At 43.9% G+C, this 21509-nt stretch overlaps 1 protein-coding gene across 1 annotated transcript; it reads left to right on the forward strand.

Annotated features, from left to right (window-relative positions):
* Window positions 1-438: 438 nt before the first annotated feature.
* On the forward strand, window positions 439-6390 carry BMP4 (bone morphogenetic protein 4). The gene is made up of 3 exons (XM_083165938.1): window positions 439-689; window positions 2073-2446; window positions 4685-6390. Exons 2-3 carry the CDS (start codon window positions 2080-2082, stop codon window positions 5521-5523), a joined length of 1206 nt encoding a protein of 401 aa, XP_083022064.1. The 5' UTR covers window positions 439-689; window positions 2073-2079; the 3' UTR covers window positions 5524-6390.
* Window positions 6391-21509: the final 15119 nt, after the last annotated feature.

Consider the following 21509-nt stretch of genomic DNA (forward strand, 5'->3'; position numbering starts at 1 on the left):
GTCGACACAAGCTTTAGGTCAACAATGGGAAGGTCAACACTGAACAGTCAAAAGGTTGACACTTTATTTGTCCCTAATGTCGACATAGTCAACATGGACACCAGCAAAGTGTACCGCATCCTCTCACACGGCTTGCAACGCTTGGCACACTATTTTATTTCCCCCACCACGCCATAGTGGATGGTAGGGCAGGAAATACACGTCAGCTCAAGAAAAAACTTTAAAAACTCATGGCAACCTTTTGCGTGTGTCCACCTTCCAACCCTGTCGACCTTAGCAATGTTGACCTATTTCATGTGTCGTGACTCGTAAGGACTAAGTACACACACTATACATATTGTACACACAGCTGCAACAGCAGCACCAGGCCCGCAATGCACAAGGAAGGATGGATAGACGCGCTGATTCTGCTTTTATACCGGGATACCCGGGAGGGCGGGCGGGGCCTGTGTGATTGGCAGCCCCCCTCCTGCCGGAGCCCTGTGTACCACGTGACTCGGAGAGGGGGCTGGAAGTAAAACAGCCTGTGCCTAGCTGAAGCCTCATCATAGTCATTGTGGGAGCCAGCTGCCTTCCCTGCCATCAGCCCGCACTGCCCGCTGGACCCACTGAGACTTTTGCAACCCATTTTGTCCGAGATTGGCTGTCACGGAATCATGGACTGTTCCCCTCTGCCCTGTTTTCTGTCAGTGAGTAGCCTTTCATTTTATTCTTCTCTCCCCCCATCCTCTGTGCCCCCCTATAGCGTGCACCAGCCAGAGCCCTGCATAGCAATAGCATGGCACTGACTGCATCCCTGGTGTAAGCAGCAGCTGGGGGTGATCAGTCTTCCTCCCTATAGTCCTGTGTGTGGTGCAGCTCAGCTGCCGCTGGGCATCCCCCGGGTGTGTGTGAGGGCAGCGCAGAGGAATGGTAGTGCCGGAGCACCCTTCCATGCCACCGGCCCCCAGGTGCCCAGTGCGCTCTCTGGGATGAGGAGGACTTGGACCCTCCCGGTGCAGTGACAGGAGTAGCGCAGCCTCATCCACCCGGGGCATCGGGACTGCAGCGCTGGGACAGGAGGGTCCCTGTTAGTGGGTGCACTGGTGCTGGAGTGGGTGCACTGGTCCTGGACAGGGTGCACTGGTCCTGGACAGGGTGCACTGGTCCTGGAGTGGGTGCACTGGTGCTGGGGAGGGTGCACTGGTCCTGGAGTGGGTGCACTGGTGCTGGAGTGGGTGCACTTGTCCTGGAGTGGGTGCACTGGTGCTGGAGTGGGTCTACAGGTGCTGGAAATGGTGCTGGGCAGGATGCACTAGTGCTGGAGTGGGTGCACTTGTTCTGGAGAGGTTGTACTGTTGATGGAGTGGACGCACTGGTTCTGGAGAGGGAGTACTGGTGCAATGCTGTAGATGCACTGGCAGAGGACTGTGGGCTGTGTGATTGGTGAGTGACACTTGCATTGTTTCTGTGCTGTACTTGTATTAGTGCCTGGGTGATTGAAGTGCCCATCAGAAAGTGAGGCTGCATTGTCATTGCTGGGTGCTCCTCAGAAGGTGGCCGGTGAGGCTGCATTGTCATTGCTGGGTGCTCCTTAGAAGGTGGCCGGTGAGGCTGCATGGTCATTGCTGGGTGCTCCTCAGAAGGTGGCCGGTGAGGCTGCATGGTCATTGCTGGGTGCTCCTCAGAAGGTGGCCGGTAAGGCTGCATGGTCATTGCTGGGTGCTCCTCAGTAGGTGGCCAGTGAGGCTGCATTGTCATTGCTGGGTGCTCCTCAGAAGGTGGCCGGTGAGGCTGCATTGTCATTGCTGGGTGCTAGATGTTTGTTCTGAGATAACAGTGTAAATAAGCTCCAGAGACAGCAGCAGCAGGCAGACTATATAGCGGGATGGGGACCATCAGATAATGAGTAAACAAGCTATATGCTAGTCACCCCCTCCCCTCCTGCCCTGGGACGCTGCCCTCCCCTCCTGCCCTGGGACGCTGCTACACCGGGGCTGCTTTTGTCCTCCTACCTGTCTCTCCAGCTCTTGATTTTAGCCTTTTTCTCCAAGCCTCCTATTTATTTGCATGTATTGTGTTCTACACCCCAGAGACACCATGATTCCTGGTAACCGAATGCTGATGGTCATTTTATTATGCCAAGTCCTGCTAGGAGGCGCTAGCCATGCTAGTCTCATCCCCGAGACTGGGAGGAAGAAAGTGGCCGAGATTCAGGGCCAAGCGGGCGGAAGGAGGTCTGCTCAGAGCCATGAGCTCCTGCGGGACTTTGAGGCAACGCTGCTGCAGATGTTTGGCCTCCGCAAGCGCCCGCAACCCAGCAAGGAAGTGGTGGTGCCCGCTTACATGCGGGATTTGTACCGGCTGCAGTCCGCAGAGGAGGAGGACGACCTCCAGGAGATCAGTCTGGAATATCCGGAGAGACCAACAAGCCGCGCCAACACTGTGAGGAGCTTCCATCATGAAGGTGGGTGTCCAAGACCGCCAGTGTTACCTCTAATCTGCTAAATTGTCTGTTTACCTGTCTAGTAGTAGTATCACCTCGGTGCACTTAATGAGGTCCCCCCCCCCATCACTGCCCCCATTTGCTTTGTAGTAACAGCTGCCCAACTGCTTCCAATGTCTATAAGATCTTCACCCAGCTTGACCTTTTAGCCAGAACCATTGCAGAGTAGCAGCACCCTTATTTTACCCTAATTACATACCCCCCCTCCACTCCCCTTCTTCAGTCTTGTCTGTTCCAGTATCCTCACATCGTTACCTATTCTAATGTACTGTATAGGTAACTCCTGCCATTGTCCTGTTTGTATAGAGGTGCAGAACAACTGACCATCCCCCTTAATTTCCATTAAACACTTTCCAGAGCTGTGTTAATTTAACTGTGTAAATTAGCCCCCTAGCCACCTTGAGTTTCCATGTGTTTTATCCCTGACCTGTATGGAGGCTTTGCTGGGTCATTACAAAACTCTTCTTTCCTGGTCACTCCCTTGTTATCACTGTATCTTGTACACATAGCCTGAATTATCAGGTGCTTACAATGCGGGAGTCTACGCCTCTCTTTGCAAGCATTCAGCAATTCTGGGAAAACCCTGGAAAATGGTGCTCTGGGAGTACTTTAAGTTGAAAAAAAAAAAAAAAGCCCAAAACGTTTGCATTGCAATCCAAACACCTGCAAATGTGCCGTTCCGTGCCCTGCGAGTATAGTATGCTGGACGGGTTTCTGCCAGACATTCTAGAACCAAAAATATGTTTGCACCTGTGTTCCTTGGATATTTCGTTATTAACCCTTTCAGTGCCAAGTGAGTTTGTCAAAATAGGTGTGAAAATTGCCCAGCAAACATTCTTATTCATCCTAATGACCTGTCATGTTTGCCTTATATAGGAAATATCATCTTTTTTTTTTTTTTTTTTAAACAACATTTTTTGTTTGAATCTATATAACAAATGTGAGCGAAGCTGGGCATTTTCTGCGGATAGTTTGCACCTCTCTCACAGAGATGCTTGGCACTCAAAGGGTTAAGTCTTATAGTTTCTTTATGACCCCAAAGTAATCATGAATACCGCAAAGAAGTATTATTTGTCACGTCCATAGATCCGTGCAGGTGGTAGTAATTCTGTAGCCAAAGTTGCAACCTGCTGTTGCTCTTCCACTGCTCTAGAACAGAAAAAATGCTGTTGGCCGTGCTGGAACTTGTACTCCCTCTATATTGGTCGAGCTCCGGTTTTCTGTGGTCCTGTAATAGGGTGTGGAGGTAAACGATAACTCTGTCTGCTTTTCACCTGTCCTGTGCCAAGCAATGATAACAGAATTCAGTGTCTGGTGTATTATTTCCATTTGTAGGACCAAGGAACATAGGAGCAAGGATTCAGAGACTGATAAAATGAAGAGAGATTAAGTTCTGGTCAGTTGGCTCCCAACTGCCATGTCACACACTGCATTTGAAAAAATTACAGTTTGTGGCCACTTTATCTCCTTCCGCCTTGGTAAATAGACCGCTAATTGCGTTAAATGCGTAGTTACGTTAAATCTACGATTTCTGTCCATTTTGAACTTTTGTGAGCCATTTTGTGAGTCCTCTCGCTCATCAAAGAGCAAAAGTGTAGCTCCCTGGTTTTTCCACCCGTCTTAATACTTAAGAGTACACTTAGTGCATTTAATGCTACAGCCGTGTGTTTGTAAGATTTGTTCAATGAAGCCTTGTAATCTGATCCAAATGTTTCCTAACGGATGTTTCTTTCCCAAAGTAAATCTGAGTTATTAATTCACAGCATCATTACTGTGCTGGAATTTGCTTCCCCCCAACTCTCCACCCCCCCTCCTCTTCAAACCCCCCCCCCCCAGAAATAGGATCAACAAGGCATGTTCTATGTTTTTCAAAATTGCTGGATATGCCGAGCAATACACATCAGGTTCAAAAAGAAACTTTGTATGTGATCTCGACTGCCAAATGATTTTCAATGTGGAACGCGAAGGTCTTGCAGCGTGCATCACAAAGGGCTAAACATCAACCAAAAAATAATAATAAAAAACAACAACCCACGTACGTTTCACTCCCCTCCACTTATGCAGGGGCAGCTTGTTCCCTAAGTCGATGTTTGGAAACTTGTGAAATTCGCTAACGGCATGACCTCTTGTCAAAGGTTAATGGAATAAATTTTTATTCTCCCCTTTCTTTCTTTATCCTTTTTCTTTTCCCCCCCTTAGAACATTTGGAAAACATACCAGGAACGACGGAAAACACCAGTGTCCGTTTCTTCTTCAATCTCAGCAGCATTCCGGAGAACGAGGTGATATCCTCCGCTGAGCTAAGACTCTACAGAGAACAGGTAGACCATTTGCCTATGTGGGAAGAAGGCTTCCACAGGATAAATATCTATGAAGTCATGAAGCCGCTGACCACAAACGGCCAGGCGGTTACTAGGCTACTGGACACCAGGCTGATCCATCACAATGTGACCCGGTGGGAAACTTTTGACGTAAGCCCCGCAATCATGCGGTGGACTCGAGACAAGGAGATAAACCATGGGCTTGCGGTCGAGGTAACGTACCTCAACCAGACTAAAACTTATCAGGGGAAGCATGTCAGGATTAGCCGTTCTTTATTACCTCAAGTCAATGCAGACTGGTCACAGATGAGGCCACTTTTAATCACGTTTAGCCATGATGGCAGGGGACACGCACTGACCAGGAGGTCAAAAAGAAGCCCCAAACCGAGAGCCCGCAAAAAAAACAAAAATTGCCGTCGGCATGCCCTGTATGTGGATTTCAGCGATGTTGGCTGGAACGATTGGATTGTAGCACCCCCTGGATATCAGGCTTATTACTGCCATGGCGATTGCCCGTTTCCTTTAGCTGACCACCTGAACTCAACCAATCACGCCATTGTGCAGACTCTGGTTAACTCGGTCAACTCAAGCATCCCGAAAGCTTGTTGCGTTCCTACAGAACTCAGCGCTATTTCCATGCTCTACTTGGACGAGTATGACAAAGTTGTCCTTAAAAACTATCAGGAAATGGTGGTAGAGGGGTGTGGATGCCGCTAAACCCAAACAGACTGCTCATTATCCGCCGGACTTCTTACAATTGAACATTCACCTTGACCTTATTTATGTCTTCTATGTGCAAATGTTTTGACAATATGATCATATATTTTGACAAAATATATTTATAACAACATATTAAAAATAAAAAAAAAAAAAAATAAGTCATTATTTTCAAAAACATAAGCTACTTATTTGTACAGTTGTTTATAAATGTACATTAGGATGAATTTGGATTATCTATATGGGAACAGAAGGGGTTTTTTTGTTTTAGTGTTTTTGTTTTTCCTCTTTCTATGAATGGCATTTTATAGCTATTATATTTATTGGTAATGTGGCTTAAATTCTCTTTTCTAAATGAATGTAAATCAGTCTGAGGCATACTGCAGTCTGCCAGTCACAGTAGGACTTGTATTCACAGCCTCTGGGTGGCTAAACTGATTTATTCGCTAACCTGTGTTAAATGTTTTTTTCTCTCTCCCCTCAATGCGTTTGAAAAGAATCCCCGAAGCACCTGTGTTGTAATGCTAATGTCGAGCGTACTGTTGCCTCACCTTCCACCCTCCTGTTATATGCTTTAGGTTCAAAGCTATTCATGTTTTTGTTTTGTTTTTTGTTGTGTGGCTGTTTGGGGATTTTTTTTTTCCGTTTTTTTTTTTCTGTAAAGTTTAGGCAGAATTTTTTTCAAAAAATAATTTATTTTTAAAACATCAAAGCCTCCCATGATCGTTTGAAGGTTAATACGAGTATAAAATGCAAAGTCTTGAGAAGTAATACGTTCACAGCTGATTGATTTGTTTATCTTTACCTGAATCCAACCAAAAATCGTATATATTTTTTAGAATTTAAATCATGATTTTTTTTTTATTTTGAATAAATGTATTTATTTTTTTTTCTCTTGGACATTGAAACAATCATTCTAAAAATGTTGTTGGTATCTCCGAATCTCCCAAAGAAAAAAACAAACATGTATATGTTTGTGTGTATATATGTGTGTGTATAAGTACTTTAAGATTTCTGCTTAGAAAGATAGATTAAAGTGTGTGTGTGTGTGTGTGTGTGTGTGTGTGTGTGTGTGTGTGGAAAGGCTGCCAAACATCAAGTTCCCGGAGAGTGCAGGTGGAGTGGACCAGATCACAGCCTCAGGGAACAACACTACATGCAGTCTTTGTACCTCACTTCAGAGTCTTTTTTTGAAATTGTACCGAGCTTAAATAGTTTATTTTAGTTTTGTTTGGTTTTTATTTTAAAAAGATTGAATTTAAATTTTCCTTGGGGCTGTTTTGTTTTATGACGTTTGGATTGAAGAACAAAAAAACCTTTTAACATTCACTATCAGTGTAAATAGTTTTGCACACTGTACTTTAAAACAGAGGCTTGTTTTGTACACATTCCGAACACAGAGATTGGTTGACATGCTAACGCCAGCTTGCGGCTGAACTGGGACATTTAATGACAGAACCAGGTTCTATTAAACCTGATATAACTGAAAACGGATAATCTATATTAAATATTGGGAGTCATTGGGCGGTTGTTTTAGTTCTGGTATTTGAAGTCTACATGTATGAGAGGACTGTGGTGTTTGCTTGTTAGGGCAAATGTTTGTTGTAGGATTTGGCGGGGGAATTGTTCTGACCCTGTTTAGCATTATCCCTCTAATCATCCTAATGTGTGTACACTGTACAGTGCATGTCACACCACCTACTTTTACACAGGACCAAAGAAAACTGCAAGTTCTTCTCTAGAACTATGCGCTGTATAATTGTACTGTTTTTTTTTTTTTTTAAATCGCTGGATTATAATTTATAGTTTCATTTTAAACAACTTAAAGAATTCTTTAAAAAAAAAAGTAGTTAAAAAGTTGCAGTGTGCAATAAAATTCCGTTAATGCGGCTGCAGAAGTTTTTGATTATAAGTAGTGGCAAAATGAGTGCGAAACAGCCAAACTAGTTCAATATATTGATTTTATTTTACTCCCAGTTTTTCTTTCTTGTGTAGTTTTCTATTAGCTGCAGGGACGGTGGATTATTTTATTTATATTATTATATTTTTGTTCTCCGACCTATTTCTCTATTTTAGAGCGTTCCGGAACGTGCCAGCCAAATATGTTTATCATAAGCTTAATTGTTTAATGTCAGGTTAAGTATAATAGTTTCACTGCAACAATGTGCATTAGGTCAACCACTGAAGTTTGACACATGAAAAAGGTTGACGTGGCCATTAGGTTGACACTGGGAAGGTCGACAGTTAAAAGGCCAACATGGGTTTTTCACGTTTTTTTCCTACCGACATGTGCCGACAGGCAGTATTTCATGCCCTACAATCCACTACTGCAAGGAGGAAGAATATAACCAAGTCCAAAGCATGGCGCGCATAGCGTGCCATGTGAGGGGACGCGGTGCACTTTTTCGGTGTCCACTATTTCTGTGTCGGCATTTGAGACAAAAAAAGCACACGAAAAACCCATGTTCACATATTGACGTTCGACCTTCCCAATGTCGACCTAGTTTGTGTGTCGACCTAATGACTCTGTCATCCTTAAGCCACACCCATTGGGGCCACCCCAAAACTATTTGCACGTAAGTAGTTGTATGCAATAAAAATGTTTGTGCCAAACAAACCTTTCATGTACTCCAGATTAGTACATTAGACATTGGCCCTTATTCTGGTTCACTCGCAAAGGCAAATTCCTTCTCAAATGGACAAAACCATGTGCACTGCAGGTGGGGCAGATGTAACAGGTGCAGAGAGAATAAGATTTGGGTGAGTTATTTTGTTTATGTGCAGTGTAAATACTGACTGCTTAATATTTACACTGCAATATAGATCTCACTTTGAAGTAAAACCCCACCCAAATCTAATTCTCTCTGCACAAGTAACATCTGCCCCACCTGCAGTGCACATGGTTTTGTCCATTTGAGAAGGAATTTGCCTTTGCAAGTGAACCAGAATAAGGGCCATTGTGTGTGTTACTTGTATGATAAGATCTTTGTTGATACATTGTCTTTGCATCTTAAAGCATCTCATATATTGAGCCATTGTCTAACCAAAAACATCAAGTTAGCCGGTACCCTTTAATCCTTAATATGCGATTAGCCATTAACAGTGGACTCAAACCATAATCCCCTCTCTTGGTATCGAAGACACCAATGTTTTTAGTCCTTAACTGTGTTTACAGAGTACAATTGTTGGACACTGAGGGGTGGACAGCGATATTGTGGGGTGGAACTTTTGATCACAATAGTGATAAGCTGAAAGCTAGACTACCCCATACACATTCCTCCAACCCCCTTACCGATAATAATTGTACTCGCTTACTGATTGCTGCCTTTAGAAAGTGAATGTTTTAGGTCACTAATTACTAATTGGTTTTCATCTCTGATGCAGGAAAATCTTTCCCGGGCTGCCAGGAGTGCGCCACATTTTCTGTTTCTATGAATGGGTGGTTACCTCTAGTAAAGTCATTAAATGCTCTGGTGTTTTGGTTTGACACTAAAAATAGAATACATTTTTGTAAATTCACAATGTCAAAAATAAAAAAATTCTGGATTTACTGGGTCCACCACCAATACTCATTTTTGTAATTAAAAAAAATATATATTTATGTGTTTACATCAAGACTTACATTTAAAATGAAAAAATAAATAAAAATAAAAGCTGGGTTTACTGGGTCCTCCACTAATACTCATTTTTGTAATGAAAAAAAAAAAAATTTCGGTGTTTACATCAAGACTTCCATTTAAAATTTTTAAAATTAAAAGCTGGGTCTACTGGGTCCTCCACCAAGACTCGTCTTTAGAATTTAACATGTAATATTCTGGGTTTACTGGGTTCACGGCCAATATTTGTTTTTAAAATTTAACAAAAAAAATTCTGGGTTTACTAGGTCCCCCTACCAAGACTTCTTTTTAGAATGTAAAAACAAAAAATCTGGGTTTCCTAGGTGCTCCACAAACACTAATTTTTAGAATTTAATAAATACAATTCTGGGTTTACTGCACCAACAATACTGTTTTAGAATTTAAAAAAAAAAAAAAAATTCTAGGTTTACTAGGTCATACACTAAATTTTTTTAAATTTGGAAATAAATGTCTAAGTTTAGCCTTGAACACCTGCAGAGGATTCTGGGAGTGTGTGCTGTTTTGCCTTTTAAGAAAGATTTTGCTGCGGTATTGTGGGGTTTTGGTGCGGATTTCAAAAAACCTTCAAATATAAATCATCAGATATGGAAATGAAGGCTGTACCTGGTTTATAATAGTTCTACGTACATTTCAAAGTTTATTTCTTGTTCCTTATCAGTCTAGCCCCTCACCCTCCTACTCCATCTCATTCCTCACTCCAGTTAGCTGTTTTGCCTAAGGCATGCAGAAAGAATTTCATTTTAAAGTGGCAATAAGCTGAAAGTGTAGTGCTTCTCTGCTGTTTGACAGGGCAATTACGCACATTTCAACTGATCTGCACAAGTCCGATAACCCTGGCTTCTGAGATCGTTGTCTCTCCACCTTAGTATCCATGGACCCTTTTCATTCTCCGCAAAATAAACATGGCACGATCCAGGCAATCCGGCACGCTCCAGGTCTCCGCTGACTTCGGTGATGAAGGTACAGAATCTGCGATATTTGTCATTTTAATCCGTTTTTGTTTTCTATTCCCTGATCCAGCGTTTCTTTTGCAAGAACAGTCTGAAAATCAGGTGCTGAAATACATACAGAAAGCCAAACAGTGGATATGCTACTTCGTAACCGATTTTGGGGAAGATTTTTAAAAAAGGATAGTGGTAAGAGTGGGGAGATAACATACTAGCCAATCAGCTTTTGTCATCTATGACTTGGCAATTATCGGGTAATCTAATTACCATGTGGTAAATGGCCCATTTTCGGGCGACAAAACATTGGATGCAAGTTAACTTCCTGTACTTGTGTTATCATGCAAAAACAGGTCTCTATGGGTGGGTTATTGGGGAGTTCGATAAGTGTCGGCTTGTCAGGGATACCTGGATAGCCCCAGTGGTCCATTAGCCATGGTAATTGATAGCCAGCCGGTGTTTGTAAGCGGTACCCTGGCGGTTTCCTCAGAATTCCGCCAAAAAAAGCAGACAGCATTTGGCAGTTGGGAGGGATGCTGATGTCATCAGTGGCCCTGATCTCCCCACAGCCATCGCATTGCTGAGTAGGTCTATGCTGCACACAGAAGAAATCCATTCAATGGTGAGTGACTGTGAATGGATTTCCGCCTGTTCACACGGCTGCGCACAGGTGCGGGGAAATACTCTGGCGGAGCTGCGTTTACGGGATCGCTTGGCTCCAAAGATTCAAAGCCCAGCGATCAAGTCTGAATCGTCCCATATTCTGTGCCGCTATACAGTTACCCGTTCCGTATGTCGGCATAGGAATAAAAATACAAATCTGCGTACGGTTTACTTTAGGGCTTATTCACATGACTTTTGTAAGAAGTGTCGTGCGCATTTCCTAAACATTAAGGAGAGGACTTCTGGGCTAACTGGCCACTGAATGGGTGAAGGTTGTCACTGAAGGAGATGAGGGCTTTGAGAACAGGAGGGAGGAAGGCCCTACTCTGAAGAGCTTACAATCTATGGGAGAGGGGAGACCGACAGATGATACGTGGTGTGAGCATGTGGATGTGGACCTGGGGGGCAGGAAGTAGGAGAGGTAGGAGTGGCTCATTAGATCGACACAAACTAAGTCGGCAGTCAATAGTTTGACAACTATTAGTCGACAGTGAAAAGGTCAACATGGATAAAAGGTCAAAACAAGTATGTCGACAAGGACCCTCAATTAGTGTAAGGTTTTGCCTTACATAGTTGGCTCCACCCGCCACGCACTTTACCATTGGCAATTGTAGTAGCGTGATCGTAAAGTATGAACAATCGAAAAAACTAGTGAAAAACCCATGTTGACCTTTTTATGTCGACCATTGCCATGTCGACCTATTTCTTAAAATGTTACTTAACGCACATGCGAGGGGACGCGGTGCTACGTTTCAGTGTCCATGTCAACTGTGTGTGTCGACATTCGGGACAAAAAAAGTGAAAACCCACATGTCGACCTTTTGACCTTTCCCGTGTTGACCTAATGACCCTACTGACCTAACCCATGTCGACCTTCCTGCATGTCGACCTTCAGTCATGTCAACCTAGTGGTCTCAACCTAATGCTTGTCGACCTAGAGTTGCGGCCTGTCCAATGAACCATACCCCCCCCCCCCAAAGGTCCAATCCTCTCAATCGCTCTGCACTATAAAATCTCTGTGCAGTGCTATCGCCAAGGCACCTTGGCACGGGTGCAGTGCGATATATACATACATCAGTGTATGACTGAGTCTGGACATGTGGCATGTGACACGCAGCAGCTGCTGCTTTTTCTCGCCCCAAGGGGGAGGCTCAGACGTACTATCGGGCAAGTTAGACACTTGGGGAGGAAATTTACTAAGATGGGAGTTCTCATTCACATGGGATGTTGCTATGGGCAACCAATCAGAATCTACTTCTTGGGGGTTATTCTGGTTCACTCGCAAAGGCAAATTCCTTCTCAAATGGACAAAACCATGTGCACTGCAGGTGGGGCAGATGTACAGAGAGAGTTAGATTTGGGTGGGGTTTTGCTTCAAAGTGAGAGCTATAGTGCAGTGTAAAAATAATGCAGCCAGTATTTACCCTGCACAGAAACTAAATAACTCACCCAAATCTAATTCTCTCTGCACAAGCTACATCTACCCCACCTGCAGTGCACATGGTTTTGTCCTTTTGAGCAGAAATTTGCCTTCGAGAGTGAACCAGAATTAGGACCCTTATGTATTTAGTACCTTTTAGAAGAAAATAGATAGTATCTGATTGGTGCACATCCCATGTGAAACAGAACTCCCATCGTTGTATGAGAACACATCCATGTGTTAATCCTGGTGGATGTGAGTCGTGCAGTGGACGGTGTGTAACTCTCCGGTTTGTGGTAGAGGACGGGTTAAATGAACGTGACCCAGCAAATGTGATGGAACTATAGAAATAGCTTTGTGTTTTGCTTGGTTTTGGATGGCAGACTGGTGGGTACGTGTTGGAGAGGGCAGCCCTGACCGCAGCTTCCCTGGCATGTGCTGCATTGTACCCGGGAAGCAGGGGTGATATTTGTGCAGCACTTGAGAGGTAATTATGCCCACTCGGTGACCGTGATACAAAAGCAATAATATTCCGCACTCAGCCGCCCTGAGTAGGTTTCAGCTCAGCTGTCCTCCAGGGGGTGCGGGTCACTGGGTCGACATACATTGGGTCCACCACTGAAGGGCGACAGGCCTCAGGTCAACACATGAAAAAGATCAACATGCCTATGGTGGACAGTGTCAAAAGGTAAACACAAGCATTAGGTCGACATTGGTACGGTCGACAGTGTCAAAAGGTCGACATGGGGTTTTTTATGGTTTTTTTTGTCCCAAATGTCAACACATTCGACATGGAGACATAAAAAGTTCACGGCATCCCCTCACGACCTTCCTAATGTCAACCTAATGCTTGTGTAGACCTTTTGACCCTGTTGACCGTAGGCATGTTGACCTTTTCCATGTGTCGACCTAAGGCCTGTCATCCTGTAGTTGATCGACTCAAGGTATTTTGACCTTAATTGTGTCGATCTAATGACCATATACCCCTCCAGGTGGCTGTACTGCTAAACATCACTGCCCGGGGGGGGCTTGTAGTAAATAAGGGCCGATATCTCAGTGAGGAGATGTTCTCTGTACGCATGCTGTATATGTCAACTGGGTGCTGGCGGCCATTTTGAAAAAAATCCTCATCCTTTCGGCCAGCAGCTGCGCAATGCTACAGAGTCTGAGCTCTAGTGGGCTCAGACTCTAATGCGAATGCACAGATGGCACAGCAGACAAATGGCACGGCAGACATTTTATTCTTTGGGCTTCTTCTGGAGAGGCAACAGTAAAAATAGGCAAGTATGCCATTCTATTCAGAATACTAATGCAGTCAATTGCACTTATTTATATTAGGTTACCTATTCAGAATAATACTGCAGACTATCGCAGCTATTTGCACTGATTTATATTAGGAATACTACTGCAGACTATTGCTATAAATCTTTAAAAAGCTGTCATTTTGGTTTTATATCTGTGCTATGTCAGGGACATAGAAACATTGAGATAGTGTAATACCCCTTTCACACTGGAAAGGGCTTGCAAGCCGGGTACAAAATCCCAGCTGCGACCTGGTTTACAAGTACTTTTACACTAGCTGCCCGACCTGGCATAAAGCCGGAATGGTGACACATTCGGGAGGCGGGCCGGGGCGGCGCTGAGAGATGTCTGCATCTTTACAGTGCAGTGAACAGGACCCGGGTCGTGTCGTCCCGGGATACCCGTACACACTGCCCCTGGACCTGCAACTGTCGCAGGTCCAACCCTGGTCAAGATCCGGGATGAAATCCTGGAACGTTGGACCTAGGACAATCTTCCAGGACCCTTTCACACTGAACAGATTCCCGGGTTGTTGCGTGTTCATGTGTAATAACCCAGGAAATATTTGGCAGTATGAAAGAGATATTACTGACCTTACATTTGCTAGACTTGATTAGCACCTGTTGCTGGTGGGGGAGGTGTACTGGGTGGAGTAGTTAATCAGGGTGAACACATGTCTCTGTAGCCTGATTTATTCAGTATAGGTTTGGACGCCGGCCCTTTAGAACACTAGGGGTCTAGTTATACAGGGTTAGCTTTAAATCTATAGCAGCGTTGTACCGGACTTACACCGATGGAAACCAGAAGGCAAACAACGGACCAACATTTGCACAGAAGAACCACTAAACTTAGGAACATTATGTGTCCTCAACTCACCTTTGCCATGAGAACACCTGGACCAGGCCCCCCACCCCACGGCTGCCCCCAGCCTACCCCTCATGGTGAGCATGGAGCTAGTAGCAACACTTAACACATACTGAATGTGCTCCCACTTTCTTACAACCCCTGTACTGCTCCCATGAGACCAGGATGTATATGACTCTATGAAAATAATGATTCCTAAATTCTGCCCCTGCCATCATTCCCCAGCAAGGTGTTTTGCGTTGTGTGCCCAACATGGCTGCCTCATCTGGTATACTTGTGGATGGGGTGAAAAATATACATATTTGCCTACCTGACCCTCTCCATGAGGGAGATAATGATCTGTTCCTGGACTTCCCTGGTAATGTATGATTGCCATCACCTGTGGTGACACCTTTCTTATCAATTACCTGGCTCCCCACAGGTGATAGTAATCATACATTACCAGGGACGTCCAGGAACAGAGCATTTTCTCCCTCATGGAGAGGGTCAGGAAGTTTTACACTATAATCACCCATAGGCCCTTATTCAGATCTGATCTCAGTACAAATTTGTTCTTAAAATGGGCAAAACCATGTGCACTGCAGGTGAGGCAGATGCAACATGTGCAGAGAGAGTTGCATTTGGCTGGGGTGTGTTGAAACAGAAATTTAAATTGCAGTGTAAAAATAATGCAGCCAGTATTTACCCTGCACAGAAACAAAATAACTCATACACATCTAACTCCCTCAATACTTATTACATCTGCCCCACCTGCAGTGCAGCATGGTTTTGCCCATTTTAAGAACAAATTTGTACTGCGATCAGATCTGAATAATCGCCATTGTGTGTAGTTTCTGCTGGGAGTAACCTATTCCACCCAGGGTAAACCTACGCAGCGCGCCCAAGATGGCTGCCTCACCTGGTACCTTGTTAGGGTGGAATACACAACTCGTGGAAGTTATCCAAAATACCTTTACCATTCCTGCATTGTGCCTACTGTACTCTCAAGGCTTTCCGTTATGTCTGTGACACTAGGCTATTGCTGTACTACCCATATCCTCTGTATTATGTGCATTGGTTTTGATGTCTGTAAAGGTGCGTTCACACGGGGGCGATTATTGCTAATATCGCTGGCAATATGGTCGCTGAGCGACCATATTGGCAGCGATGGGAGTGTGCACCGGCGATAAATCACCGGATGCACGCCCCCCCCCCCCCGTAGTGATCGCTGGTCGCAGGAACATGCTCCTGCAACCAGCTGATTTCCACTTACGGGCTCCCCGGCATTTTTTTTTTTCATCAGCGACCATCTCTGGTCACTGATGCAAACAGAATACTGAGCGATATATCGTCGACCGATATATCGCCCGGCGATATATCGCTGCCGTGTGTACGCACCTTAAAGCACCGGAGTCCTGTTGGAGTAAGCACTATATAAATATAACATACTTCCTTGCACTCTGTGTTCTGGCATCTCACAAGTTAACACCAAGCGTTCATTGAAAACACAGCAAAATAGGTTTGTATACTGGGGCATTACAGATATAGGTACTCAGTTCCAAACCCATAATTGCCTACTTTTGAAAACTAGTTTCAGGGAGATTATAGTTGGTAGTAGAATTTTGCGCAGTGCCTCATTGAGGGGGCGTGTCATTCTCCACCCAAAGGGCGTGTCTAGTTCCATATATGGGGAGATTGTGAAAAGAGATTGTGAACGTGGCACCTAGAAACGTGGGTGTGTACCGCTACATCTGAGAGGAATCTTGTAAAATGACTTATATCCAAATGTAGATGAGCCCCACAGCAGTTAGTAAGAGATACTATACTTGGTAAAGTGCTGGGAAATGCTAATTATTCAATGTAAATGTATCTATCTCTCATTCTCTCATTCCTCCCCCCCCCCCCCAAAAAAAAATGTGACAGGGTAATGTGGGCCAGGTGACATGAGGGAGATTGCTAGACTAATGAGGGAGATTGCTGCTATTTCAGGGAGTCTCCTGCAGAACGCAGGAGGGTAGGCAGCTATGTCCAAGCCGGAATATTATTTCCTGGTTTTTCCAATAACATCTATTGCGTGCCTGATATTCTTGGCTGGGCGTTATTGTTGTGAATGTGCATACATGAATTCTATCACTGCCGCGTACATAACATAGACATGAACTGTTCAACTTCAACCATTGTTATATCATCCCAGAGGATGTGGGGAAAGTGTATTTATTGCTTGTCACCAGTAGAGGGAGCCACTCCGATGACGGAACCAGTAGTTATGGGAATGCAGCCTATTGGCTGACTAACACCACACAGTACTGTACTTATCTATTATTCACTACAGTATTGTTCAGTGCAAACAGAGGACCGACCCCTCATAGTGATCAGTAAGTGATTTAATATATATGAGAGTGGCGATTTTATTCCATCCCAGTACACCTTGGTAAAATACATACCAAAATCCGATTGGGTAATCATACCATAATATCCCTTAAATATGGGATGCTCATGGGTCACACAAGTTCTGTGGCTGAATAATACCAGGTGAATGCACGCTTGAAGTGAGCCAGCCCCAGAACCTGTGTAATTCATGAGTGTTCTGGTTTAAAGGGACAGTATGGTAAGCCTACCAGTGGGTGCTATAAGCATATGCCTCATCCCTAGCATAGTGTATATTACTTGTATTACGCACACTATAAACAGTTGTACAGGCAAATTGGTATGTTTGGACTCAATGGGGTCATACTGTATTCAATTGTTTCTTACACCCCTAGCTTAATGCTTAGTGACCGGGAGCTATTCAATTTTTTTGGCAAAAGGGATCCCAGCGACCTACGTAATGAGAATCCATTATATTTGTTTTTATAAATAGGCCCCTTTCTCTAGCTATAATCTGTTCTCAGTGATGTCAATGCCTCCGAGTGACTGTATAGGCTGCACTCTCAGTGATGTCACAGCCTTCTAGAGACTGGATAGGCTGCATTCTCAATGATATCACTGGTTCCTAGTGGCTGCATTCTCAGTGATGTCACTGGTTCCTAGTGGATGGATAGGCTGCACTCCTTGATATCACTGGTTCCTTGTGACTGGATAGGCTGCATTCTCAGTGATGTCACTGGTTCCTAGTGAATGGATAGGGTGCACTATCAGTGATGTCACTGGTTCCTAGTGACTGGATAGGCCGCATTCTAAGTGATGTTACTGGTTCCTAGTAACTGCATAGGCTGCATTCTCAGTGATGTCACTGGTTCCTAGTGAATGGATAGGCTGCATTCTCAGTGATGTCACTGGTTCCTAGTGCATGGATAGGGTACACTCTCAGTGATGTCACTGGTTCCTAGTGGATGGATAGGCTGCACTCCTTGATATCACTGGTTCCTTGTGACTGGATAGGCTGCATTCTCAGTGATGTCACTGGTTCCTAGTGAATGAATAGGGTGCACTCTCAGTGATGTCACTGGTTCCTAGTGACTGGATAGGCCGCATTCTCAGTGATGTTACTGGTTCCTAGTAACTGCATAGGCTGCATTCTCAGTGATGTCACTGGTTCCTAGTGAATGAATAGGCTGCATTCTCAGTGATGTCACTGGTTCCTAGTGCATGGATAGGGTGCACTCTCAGTGATGTCACTGGTTCCTAGTGACTGGATAGGCCACATTCTCAGTGATGTCACTGGTTCCTAGTGACTGGATAGGCTGCACTCTCAGGGCCAGATCAACTCCTAACTGTCCTAGCACAGGCTGAATTTGAAATAAGGCAGATAGAAGCTGGTTGTTTATCAGTCTCCACTTTATCACTTTTTGATACAGCTGGCCCTCAGTGACTGGATAGGCTGCATTCTCAGTGATGTCACTGGTTCCTAGTGATGTCAATGGCTGTAGCAAATGTGTAGGCTACATGTCTCTGACTCCTAGTGAATAGAAATAACTGGCATTTTTAATGATATTTGTGACAGGTGCACTTTAACTATGGGCAAAATGAAAACCTTTTGATAGAAATCGACAAATACTGGTTGGCGAGGCTCACAAAGGACGGATGTGCAAACACAGGTGTACACTTTTCCTGAGATTTCAATTAGTATATCACTATTCAAGCTTAAAATCTGTTTTTAGTTAGGAATCAGGAGTGTTGTCTCGCAGCCAGACGGGATTGAAACACTGTATGTGCAGCTGCCGCGCTGGGGTTCCGGAGTGTATTTTTGTTTTGCGGTAATGCTTTCAGAAAAAAAAAAAATTGTAAGGACGCTAAAGAATTCTCAGAATGTTAAATAGAAATGTATTATTTGCTGTATTTCTGGATACAAATAATTCTGCAGCAATTTCCGGTGATTTGTAGGCAGTTTAGCACTTAGCCGTACAGAGGAAACGTAGGCAGGGCAGCGAAGCCACAACATGTGTGTTTCTGTATGAATAGGTGAAAAGGTGGCTCCTATTAACATCCCCCTAGGATCATAATTAGTTTCTGTGTTTACCTTTGGATTCATGCATTGTTGAGCATTGTACACAGCGATGACATGAAGATCTCATTTTATTTTAGCAGAGGAATTGCTGACAAGTTTGGATTTGCTTTGTGTATGACCTTCCGGGATGGAGCCCAAATGACATCTCTTACAGGTACGTGCGCATTGGTGCTGAGAATAGGGGGGGTACTAATTGATGGAGGGCCCCATTATCTGGAAGCACTAGCTGCAGCATCTCTCCTTAAGCCAACACATGTTGCGGTGTGGAGAAGGAGGGGCTTAAAGTACAGTTCTCTCTGTATTTTATTCTAAGGGTGCATGTCCACGCCTCCCACAATTATGCCACACCCCTTTTACTGGGGCCCAGCCAGGCTCCTTACTGCCCTGCAGGTACCTAAGCTCTTGTGGAGATGGGGGACCAGTGGAGCTACATTCTACATGGGAATTGCTGTATATACATAGGAAGAACTTTTATACTGGAGGATATTCTGGTTCATTCTCACCGTTGCGAATTCTAGCGGCGGGCGGACATGACACGCAGCGCTGCGCACACATGAGAATTTCATGTTTAGACCATTGCCATGTTGACCTTTTTGCTTGTGTTGACCGAGTGCATGTCGACATTTTGTCAATGTCGACCTCGTGTATTGCTGACCTTTCAACCTATTGACTGTCGACCTAGGTACTGTCGACCTATCATCTAGATACCGTGCTCCCAACACTTATCGCCTCTTAACATTCTATACTAACCCTACTGGACGCTATGGGATATATTTACTAAGATGGGAGTATGATTGAATATGGGATGTTGCTATGGACAACCAATCAGAGTTTATCTATTCTCTTCTAGAAGGTGCTCAATAAGTAGATTTTGATTGGTTGTAGTGTTCATTCTAGCACCCGCTATCTTTGAAAACCCATGCAGTTCCTCTTCCCTGCCTGGGGTGTCGCTGTCTGCTGTAATGTTTCCAGCAGAGTGTGGTCTGTATATCAGTGCTGATATGCAAACCAGACATGTGCTAGAAACACCACAGCAGACAGCGACACCCCAGGCAGGGAAAAGGAACTGCATGGGTTTTCAAAGATAGCGGGTGCTAGAATGAACACTAGGTTGCCCATAGCAACATCTCACCATCACTAGTACTCCCATCTTAGTAAGTAAACCCCTATATATTGATAAGATAAGGACAACTTTTATAAGTGACTGATTTTCATGATGCTGTTTATAATGCATCACCATTGTGCGCTATAAAAGAAACTGTTAATAAATAAATAAATGTGTTGGGTTGACACAACTGTTCTCTGAAACTTCCAGTCTTTCAGGGATTTGGGACCTTTCGACTCATTATCCTGGTTCCCAGCAGCCTTGCATGTAGTAAGAGAAGGTCTACTGGCCTCTAGCTGTGAATGGGTTAAACTTAATAAGACCTCAATTTATAATTATAGGTATGTGTTCCTTTCAAGTGATCGGCTGCTCTTTGTGGAAGGAGGTTATAGACCTGCATAATGGCCCTCATTCTGGTTGACTCGGTAAGCTGCGAAGCTCGCAGGTTACCCAGTACCATAGAGGCACTGAATGCACGCAGCCCCCCCTCCTCCCCCCACACCGCCATTATGAACACATTCCCCCGCATGTCCCACAGCAGGCAAAATCGAATGAGGTCTCCTGGACTCACAAATATGTCAGTGGAAACTGAGCTGCACACTCCGTGAAGCCCAGCATTTCCATTGTACTCGTGTGTGTATATGTGTGTGTGTGTGTGTGTGTGTGTGTGTATATATATATATATATTTCCCAATAGTGGTATAGCGCCTATTTGTATCAAAGTCCAAATGCTTCCATCCAAGCTTTCAATAAAACATCAGTTTTTCCAAGATAAAAGTTTATTCTTCAATAAGTAGTCAAAAGGTGTTACAGCAGTTCAATAATGTTCCATCGCGTTTCGTCTAGATCGACTTCATCAGGGAACATTTAATATCTACAATGGTAAGCAATGTTTCAATATACAATAATAACACGTTAGCCTTATCACATTCATAAATTTTAAAAAAGGGGTGGGGAAAGAAGAAGCAAAATCAAAAGAAGAAGAAAGTCATGGTGGTGGATCGGGTAATCTGAATTCCTTTTAGTGTAACAAAGGAACTAAATTCGTATTAATACCTCCTAGTAAATTTTGGATCTCATGATTTCCTGGTGAGATAAACCGGTGGAAATCCTTTTCTTAGAGGAAGGCGAAGCTCCTCCTCCTACAAGATCGGGATAATTTTCAGAAAAAAAGTCTCTCATTACTATTTTAAGTGATTATACAAAAATGATGTACCTAAATCTTAATTGATAATCAATCAAGATATTTTTGGTGTGCGCAATGTGCCCCAAAATTTTAAAATTCAAATTAAGATCTATAAAGAAAATATATATGTATGTATATATATGTATATGTGTGTGTGTGTATAAATATATATATATATATATATATATATATATATATATATATATAGTAGTTTGGTAGGTCGGCACTCATGTAGTCCAAAGTAAATGATTACTTGCCGGGTGCCTTCTGTAATGAACACGAGGGGCGAGTTCTCACATATACACAGCAACAGCGTCACTCCGGTCTGTAGTAAAGTTTTAAAAGAACGAGACTGCAACCATGGTCTTTTTCAGCAACGTTTCAACTCCTTTATTTGGAGTTTTTGTCACAAAAAAAAACTCCAAATAAAGGAGTTGA

Source organism: Crinia signifera, chromosome 12 (genome assembly GCF_055691185.1).
Source record: "Crinia signifera chromosome 12, ASM5569118v1, whole genome shotgun sequence".
Lineage (NCBI taxonomy): Eukaryota > Metazoa > Chordata > Amphibia > Anura > Myobatrachidae > Crinia > Crinia signifera.

Coding starts and splice junctions, on each gene's coding strand:
- BMP4 (XM_083165938.1), top strand. CDS start 2,080: ATGATTCCTGGTAACCGAATGCTGATGGTCATTTTATTATGCCAAGTC. Junction 2,447..4,684: donor GAGGAGCTTCCATCATGAAG/GTGGGTGTCCAA, acceptor TCCCCCCCTTAG/AACATTTGGAAAACATACCA.